At 45.6% G+C, this 9,440-nt stretch overlaps 1 protein-coding gene across 1 annotated transcript in view; it reads right to left on the bottom strand.

The window, feature by feature from the left end:
* Nucleotides 1-4,779: 4,779 nt before the first annotated feature.
* The window catches only part of MAP3K20 (mitogen-activated protein kinase kinase kinase 20), a 176,423-nt gene continuing 171,762 nt past the window's right edge, over nt 4,780-9,440 (bottom strand). Inside the window, exon 20 of the mRNA XM_008064748.2 lies at nt 4,780-5,515. Within this exon, the coding sequence (XP_008062939.1) occupies nt 4,815-5,515 (701 nt within the window). The 3' untranslated portion in view covers nt 4,780-4,814. The remainder of the gene's footprint in view (nt 5,516-9,440) is intronic.

Below are 9,440 nucleotides of genomic sequence, written 5' to 3'. Positions count from 1 at the left end.
CCAAGTTGCCGAGGCTGATATTGAACCCGTAGGCTCAGGCAGTTCCCTCACCTTGGCCTCCCAAAGTGCTGGGATTACAGGTATGAACCACTGCACCTGGCCCCGGCTGATTTTTAAAAAGTTTTTGTAGAGACAAGATCTCACTATGTTGCTAGGCTTATCTCAAACTCCTGGGCTCAAGCAATCCTCCTGTGTTGGTTTCCCTAAATGCTAGATTACAGGCGTGAGCCACTGTGCTCAGCCTTATGGTATATTTTTTATTATGTTTCCCAGAGTATCAGTTTCTTTCAATTTAATTTTCTTTTTGAGTTGGAGTCTCACTCTGTTGCCCAGGCTGGAGTGCAATGACACGCTCATGACCACCGTAGTATCAACCTACTGGGCTCCTTCCGCCTCACATTTCCAAGGAGCTGGAACTCCAGACATGTACCACCATGCCTGCCTAATTTTTGATTTATTGTAGAGATGAGGTCTCGCCAAGTTGCCTAGGCTGATCTCGAACCCGTGGGCTCAGGCAATCCTCTCGCCTCGGCCTCCCAAACTGCTGGGATTATAGAAATGAGCCACTGCACCTGGCCAATTTAAATATTTCTTTTTTTTTTTTTTTTTTGAGTTGGAGTCTCACTCTGTCGCCCAGACTGGAGTGCAGTGGCCGCTCCCGGCCACCGCAGCCTCGACCTGCTGGGCTCCGGCGATCCTTCCGCCTCAGCCTTCCAAGTAGCTGGAATTACAGGCACGCGCTACCACGCCCGGCTGATTTTTTTATTTATTGTAGAGATGAGGTTCGCTGCCCAGGCGGGTCTCGAACCCGCGGGCTCAGGCAATCCACTTACCTCAGCCTCCCAAAGGCTCGGGATTACAGGCTGAGCCACCGAGCCCGGCTCAATTTAAATATTTCTAAAGCAGTACTTGATTCTCCTAATCCTAACATATCCTGTGTGTGAACCTCAGCCCTTTGCAACTAATTCAGTTCCTCTTTGTTGGCAACTGAATTATTTTGATGGGGAAAAACGTCTTGTTAATCCCTGATTTGTTCTTGATTTACATGCACCTTTCAACCTGGCAAGCAACTTTTGGTGAATAAGCATCATTAGAAAAAAAAAGACAGACAGAATATCCAACTCTTATTATTTCTTTACAATCTGCAGACTGCAGATGTTCTGACTTTGATTTTGACTGGGAGCATTGATGCTGACAAGCATTTTTCCATGAGCTAGTCCAAAGTGGTCAGTTTTGTGCGCTGTTGGAATAACCTCATTGCAGTACCCACTACACTAAACAGGGCTGAGGTCACTGAGTCATTTTATTTAATTTAATTTATTTTTAAATTTTTTGAGTTAGAGTCTCACTCTGTTACCCAGACTGGAGTGTAGTGGCACTCTCCAGGCCACCGCAGCCTCGTCCTGCTGGGCTCTGGCGATCCTTCCACCTCAGCCTTCCAAGTAGCTAGAACTACAGGTGCGTGCTACCATGCCCAGCTAGTTTTTTTTTTGGATTTATTGTGGAGATGAGGTCTTGCCAAGTTACCCAGGTGGGTCTCGAACCTGCGAGCTCAGGCAATCCACTTACCTCAGCCTCTCAAAGCGCGGGATTACAGTCTGAGCCACCGAGCCCGGCACTGAGTCATTTTATTACCAGTTTGGATTCTCTAACCCATAACCCAAGAAACCAAGATGGGGAAAATAGCATGAAACTGGCAATCATTTGCACAGCACCTTTTAAAGTAGAGTTTTCATGCCAGGTACGGTGGCTCATGCCTATAATCCCAGCACTTTGCGAAGCCGAAGCAAGAGGATTGCCTGAGCCTATAGGTTCGAGACCACCCTAGGCAACTTGGCGAGACCTCATCTCTACAATAAATCAAAAAATTAACTGGGCATGGTGGCGCATGCCGGTAGTTCCAGCTACATGGAAGGCTGAGACGAAAGGACCACCTGAGCCCAGCAGGTCAAGGCTGCGGTGGCTGTGAGGGTGCCACTGCACTCCAGTCTGAGTTACAGAGTGAGACTCCAACTCGAAAAAAAAACCAAAAAAAAACCAATTAAGGCCATCCTTTGTGTTCCTTTCGGAGTGACTCAGTCAAGACTTGTTCGGCTACTTATCCAAAATATTCTAATCAAAGAGAACATTTTATTGCTTATTTGGAAACAGAATGATATTAAGATAGCATACTTTGTAGTAGTCTACTTTTTAAAAAAAATTTAAACAAAAAACAAAGGGGAAAAATAATTGAAAACAGACTGTGGTTGATATAAGCTTTATGAGAAAGGATCACAGTGGAGCTCCAAGTCTTAGAGGACGTTGCTTATGCACAGTGGAAAACAACCACACTAACTGATGACACCACTCCCATTGCTTTTGCTTGTAAATGCAGATGGCATGCAATAATACTTTTATGAAATCATGTTGTTGAATCAGCGATTAGGCCATGACAGCTTGTAGAAAAGGTCATTTCTTATAACCTTGTAGAAAAGGTCATTTCTTATAACCTTGACTTTAGTACCACCCAAATATAGTTTTCCCCACCAGGACCCAATACTGTTTCAGGGCAGGGCAGCAACTCTAACATGCGCACGTACTCTGATGACTGGTTTCTATTAAAAGGGAACTCAACCCCATGGAAACACCAATGTGCCACCTGGGTTTCTACAGGGCTTCAAGAATCCCAGGCAGGGCAGAGGACGCTTGTTATTCAGGGTGAATGAGTGCTGGACAGAATCTAAGAATAGTGAAAGTCACATTTATTCATAGGACATATTATGAGTTTGTTGCCATCTGACTTTCTGATTTGTAAAACATGAAGGATTTCACAAGCTGGATATGGATTCTGCCATTCCTGCTCTCCTACCCCACCTGTCTACCTATCTAATCTTGCTGCAAGCCTGGTATTTACTCTCTTGTTTTAACAAGGATGTGGGTAATTTTAAATTTCTCTGGCTTTTAGCTTGTGACATTATCATCTTGCTCTGTCTATTTTCTTTTAGGTTTTAGATTTCTGACATCCCAAAAAGGCTTTAGGAACTTTTTTTTTCTCTCTATGCTCCTTCTTTTTGTTTTTTGGGTTTTTTTCCGAGTCACCCAGGCTGGAGTGCAGTAGCACACTGAAGGCCATCCCAGCATCGACCTGCTGGGCTTTGGCGATCCTTCTGTCTCAGCCTTCCAAATAACCAGAACTACAGGTGCACGCTACCATGCCTGGCTCATTTTTGATTTATTATAGAGACAAGGTCTTGCCAAGTTGACCAGGCTGGTCTCGAACCTGCAGGCTCAGGCAATCTACTCGCCTTGGCCTCCCAAAGTGCTGGGATTACAGGCTGAGTCACCGAACCTGGCCTTGCTCCTTCTTTTGTAAAGTGTAGAAAACATTATTCCAAAGCAGTCCCTGAAAGCTTAGGGAGAGAAACAGCCACAAATCTCTTGGGCAATTTATATCTTTGGTTTCTGATGAATCTTAATGATGAGATATGTATCATAATCAACGTTAAGTTCAATAACCTTTTTTATTACCTAAAAATGACAAGCCAAATTGGTTCAACTCTGATCATGATAAAAACACAAATATCATACTAAAATAAATACTAACCAGCAGGGTTGAGACAAGGGTGAGGTGAATGAGGTACTTGCCTTGGGCACAAAGTTTAAGGAGGCATCAAAAAAAAAAACCACAAACCAAAAAAACTCTAATCAAGTTAAATGATATTTTAATGCAATACTTTAAAAAGAAAACAAGTGTGGCTGGGAGCAGTGGCTCATACCTGTAATCCCAGCACTTTGGGAGGCCAAGGCAGGAGGACTGCTTGAGCCCATGAGTTTGAGACCAGCTTAGGCAACACAGTGAGACCTTTTCTCTGCAAAAAATAAAAAGATAGCCAGACATGATGGCGTGCACCTGTAGGTCCCAGCTACTCAGGAGGCTGAGGTGCAAAGATTGCCTGAGTCCAGGCGGTTGAGGCTGCAGTGAGCCATGATTGTGCCAATGCAATCCAGCCTGGGCAACAGAGTGAGACCGCGACTCAAAAAAATAAAAAGAAAAAAGAAAACGAGTGCAAAAAAATTCACGAAGAACAAAATATCAAAAAATGTTAAAGGCAGGATCAGTAACAGTGCCTTGGTGAACCATATTGGAGTTTTGGACAAAAGGAAAAATCAGTAATACCGAGCCTGTCTATTTTTTTGTGTGTGTTGGAGTATCACTCTGTTGCCCAGGCTGGAATGCAGTGGCACACTCATGGCTACCGCAGCCTCGACCTGCTGGGCCCAGGTGATTCTTCTGCCTCAGTCTTCCAAGTAGCTGGAACTACAGGCATGTGCCACCACGCCCGGCTAATTTTTTGATTTATTGTAGAGATGAAGTCTCGCCAAGTTGCCTAGGCTGGTCTCGAACCTGTGAGCTCAGACAGTACTCTCACCTTGGCCTCCCCAAGTGCTAGGATTATAAGCATGAGCCACCGCCCCTGGCCTGATCCTGTCTTTACTTAGCATTTTGATTTTCTTGTTGACCTTATTTGCTCTGCCCTAATCTTGGCCCTGCTATCCAGAACATCAGTGATTAGGGTAAAAAGATGGCATAACCCCTCCTCTAAAAATGTTAACCCAGGGGAGAAAATACATCTGGTTATTTTCAAGTCTCGTTACCATCACTGAGCAACCAGCATCCATGATCTTGGCCGTTAAGTTTGTCTGTGGTCTCAGTTAGAAGGTCTAAAACGTGGAAGAGTTGTCTTTTTGTTAATTCGATCTTAAGGTATCATGTTATCAACAACCATTACATTAAACCCAAAACCCGCTTAGAAAAACACATTTAGTGCAGCTCATCAAAAGTTCCTCCACACACGGTGATTCCCTCTGGCTCTTTCTTTGTTGGCCTTGGTGGGAGGCAGCCTGAGCGGCTTCTTGCGGTATTCCACCTTTGTCCATCCTCCTTCGTTGACTTTGCTCTCTTCTTCGCTGGCTCTCGATTCAGTCTCAGTGTGTAAAGGCATCCCTGGTATCGTCTTGGGTTGGCTGCGGTCATTCGGGCTTCTCTTGAAGTCAGGTGACTGATGAGTATTTAGCGCTGACGGGGAAACCCTGTAGTACTTTCCAGAATACCTTTCTCTAGAAGAATTAGAATGCTGACTTTTCCCATTGTATCTTCCTCTGGGAGAAGAATTGAGCGATACACTACCACGGCCATATTTGTTCCTGCTTCTATCTGAGTATCGACCCCTCTCTGAAGGGCTCTCGGTATTAAGACTGGAAAAGCCACTGTCTTTAGAGTTGAGATGCAGAGAAGTTAAGTTTTTGGTCAGTCCATAGTGAGTAGGGGAGGAACTTCGGGATTGGTTTACAGGTGTAATCTGTTGATACTTGATGGGCGCCTGGGTCCGCTTCACGGCAGCGGCGTAGGAACCCTGGTCACCAAAGTATGGGTAGAAGGGTGACCCCAGAATAGGATTGCTCTGGGAACGCTGTAAAGAAGTGTTGGATGCAATCTGCCGCATCCTCAGAGTGTCTAACCACTGGCAATCAGCACCTGCAGACGAAATGGAAATGCACATCTTTGAAGCCACACTAAAGCTGCATGCCTAATTCATAAACCCATCTTAGGATAATTCAAGGCTGTCTGAGATGTTCTCTGCTTCACCATTCATAGAAATTCTAGGCTAGGTAGAAGGACAGTTCCTTTACTGTCACAAATACTGTTGTTGTTGTTGTTTTTTTTAAAGGTATTTACATTTACTGAATATATGCTATGAGCTTGGCATTGTTCCATGGGCTTCACTTACAGATTAGATCATGTAATCCTCCCAGTAATTTTCTTGGATAAATACTAATGATCTTATTCTAAAAATGAGAAAGCTTGGGAGGTCAAATCACTTGCCCAAGGTCACTCAGTCAGCAATCCCAGGACCTTCTGCATCTAAATTCCCCCTCTTCCTACTTAGTCAGGTTATCACTTCTAGAAATTTCCAGTAAGTATGTTCCAGTAAAGGAACATGTTTAGTCAAGGAGAAGGCTTTTTGCCAATCAATACTTTTAACCCTCAAGGATCCTAAATGCAGATAACATACAAGGCTGAGAAGGTTGGGACAGCTGGAGGTTGTTTGGAAGAAACAGTTCAGGACTCCAGAAGAGAGATTCCTGAGGTTCAGGACTAAGACATGTTTTTTGGTGTACAAAATGAAGCTGCAACACAGGTAGGTAGAAGCTAGGATAGAAGAAAGCGGCTCATCAGTAAGGATAATTTAATAGGCTGTATTTCAGTAGATAAGCTTCTCATACCTAAGATCTTTCCTGTTTTCCCCAGTACCTAAGCTATGTTGCCCATGCTCTCGAGTTCCTGGGTGGCCTCCCTGGCACAGTCTCCTCAGCTGCTTCGGCCCTGCTCGTGCAGACAGAGCTCCTTCTTTTTTTGAATCGGGATCTCACTCTGCCACCCAGGTGGGAGTACAGTGGCATAGTCACAGTTCACTGCTGCCTTGACTTCCCTGGCTCAGGTAATCCTTCTGCCTCAGCCTCCTGAGTAGCTAGGACCATAGGCATACGCCACTATGCCCAGCTAATTTTTTGTAGAGATGAGGTCTCGCTACGTTGCCCAGGCTGGTCTTGGAACTCCTGGATTCAAGTGATTCTCCCACCTTAGACTCCCAAAGTATTTGGATTACAGGTGTGAGCCACCGCACCTGGCCCAGATGGAGCTGCTAAGGGGACCAGAACATGCTCGCTTCCCTGCCTTCCTCAGTGCCTGGTCACAGGGGAGTCACAGCTCTGAGGTGGGTGGCTCATTCAGAAACAGGTGACCTGTGTCCAGGCACTCCTCACAGGCTTCCACCAGTCACTATGCCTTCTTTTGTTGCTGCTATGTGGATTTTATTGTGGTTATAAAACACATTATTATTATTATTATTTTTTGAGTCGGAGTCTCACTCTGTTGCCCAGACTGGAGTGCAGTGGCCGCTCCCGGCCACCGCAGCCTCGACCTGCTGGGCTCCGGCGAACCTTCCGCCGCAGCCTTCCAAGTAGCTGGAACTATAGGCTAATTTTTTGATTTATTGTAGAGATGCGGTCTCGCCAAGTTGCACACATAATGTTAAATTTACCATCTTAACCATTTTTCAGCATGCAGTTCAGTAGTGTTGTTGCACAGCTGATCTCTGTAGTTGTATCATCTTGCAACACTGGAACTCTGTACCCACTAAACACCACTTCCCCTCCCTGCTTCTCTCTTCTCCCACCCCTGGCCAACCACCTCTCTACTTCCTGTTTCTATGATTTTTGGCGACTTTAGAAGCTTCACGTGAGCGCAGTCATACAGAATCCCAGGGCCTTCTTTCCTTCACCATTGACGTCTCTGGAATTTTAGCTTCCAACAGAGCCCTGACTCTGGGATCCAATCCCCTTCACATGGACACACACGTCAGGGGGAGCTGACCATGTCATCTATAGTAACTATCTGGAAGCTGACTTTGATTCGTCTAAGCTGGATGGACTGACGCCATGTTTAGGAGGGATGACTTGCTCATTTCCGGCCAAAGCAGAATTGGTGAGGAGGAGTCTGCTGGGGGTTTCCAGGAAAGTTTTCCTTAGTTCTACACATAAGAACAATTAGGGACCTGGCCCCGTTTCCTCTGGGCATTGCCACTTCTTTCTGTGATGACTGTAAATATGAGAGGAAATGGGCTGGGGAGCAAGGTAACGTAGGGAGCATGCAGAGTGGGAAGAAGGAAAGGTTCCTTCCTGGATCCTTACACTGAGGAGGTGGGGGCGGTCCTACCGCTGGACTTCCTGTTATGGAAGATAATACATTTGATGCACTTTACACCAGTGATTTGAGGACTTTGGATCACTAGGAGGGCTTCTTACATGCAGATTGCTGGTCCTACACCCAGAGTTTCTGATTCAGTAGGTCTGGGGGTGGGCCTGAGAATTTGCATTTCTATTTTTTTCATAAACACATATATATTAGTTTTATTATAAAGAATCAGTTCACACAATTATGGAGGCTGAGAAGTTCCACAATCTGCTGTCTACAGGCTAGAGATTCCACAAGGCTGATGGTATAAACTTCAGTTCAATTCCAAAGGCCCGAGAACCAGGAGTGCCAGTGGCATAAGTCTCAGTCCAAGGTCAGGAGAAGACAGATGCCTCAGCTCAATTCAAACTTCCGCCACCTTTTTGTTCTATTCAGGCCCTCTCAGGATTGTATGCTCACCAACATCCTGAAGGGCAGTCTGATTTACTCATTTTACCAATTTAAATGCTAGAAGATTTGCATGCCTAGCAAGTTCACAGGTGAGCCTGGTGCTGCTGGTTCTGGGACCACACTTTAAGAACCAGTGGAGTAGGCCAGTTGAACACGGGTTTTCTGCTACTTGGAGTGGAAAGATAGATTTTTTTTTTTTTTAGTTGGAGTCTCACTCTGTCACCCAGACTGGAGTGCAGTGGCCGCTACTGGCCACTGCAGCTTCGACCTGCTGGGTTCCAGCGATCCTTCTGCCTCAGCCTTCCAAGTAACTGGAACTACACGTGCGCGCTACCACGCCCAGCTCATTTTTGATTTATTGTAGAGATGAGGTCTCGCCAAGTTGCCCAGGCGGGTCTCGAACCCACGGGCTCAGGCAATCTACTCACCTCAGCTTCCCAAGGCAAGGGATTACAGGCTGAGCCACCGAGCCCGGCTGGAAAGATAGATCTTAACTCATCCAAGAGGCATCCTCTGAGTCTTCACATTATGTTGGAAAAAAGAATACAAGGAGGAAGGAACAAAGGCAAACTAGTCCAAACCAGAGGAAGCCCAAAAACCCTGTAACCTTTCACGTTAATAATTAGAGGGGAAAAGTTTATCTGGAGCAATTCCAGAAGGAGATAGAAGGGTACTGATTATGCCTATGTACACTCAGAGAGTAACTTGCTTTCTCCTAAACGTTTTATGGTTAAGGGAAGGAAGTAGGGGACACCTATTAGATGTCTGCCCACTGCCTTCTTTTGGGAATGTTACAACCCTGTTTCTGTCCACATAGTTTCAATATGTTGGACAGGATGAACTCACCACACAACCCACCCTGTGGATGCAGCTAGCTCATGGGTCCATGAAAGAATGCTGGGAAAAATAGCACCAACAAGTCTTATCCCAGGAAATCTGGAATTGGGGACTGGTAAAGTGTCCATTTGGTGACTCTCAAAGTGGTAGGATTTGAACTATGCAAAACTTGGAAGCTGTTGGCAGCCATTTTGTATCATGTGGGTAGGGAAGTGGAGAAAACCAGCTTTTTTTTTTTTTTTGAGTTGGAGTCTCACTCGGTTACCCAGACTGGAGTGCAGTGGCAGCTCCCAGCCACCGCAGCCTCGACCTGCTGGGCTCCGGCAATCCTTCCGCCTCAGCCTTCCAAGGAACTGGAACTACAGGCGTGTGCTACCACGCCCGGCTAATTTTTTTTTTTTTATTTATTGTAGAGATG

The sequence above is a fragment of the Carlito syrichta genome, unplaced genomic scaffold (assembly GCF_000164805.1).
Source record: "Carlito syrichta isolate Samal-C Ts95f unplaced genomic scaffold, Tarsius_syrichta-2.0.1 Scaffold307991, whole genome shotgun sequence".
Lineage (NCBI taxonomy): Eukaryota > Metazoa > Chordata > Mammalia > Primates > Tarsiidae > Carlito > Carlito syrichta.
Note: the sequence above shows the minus strand (reverse complement) of the source record. Positions and strands in the feature narration are given on the sequence as shown.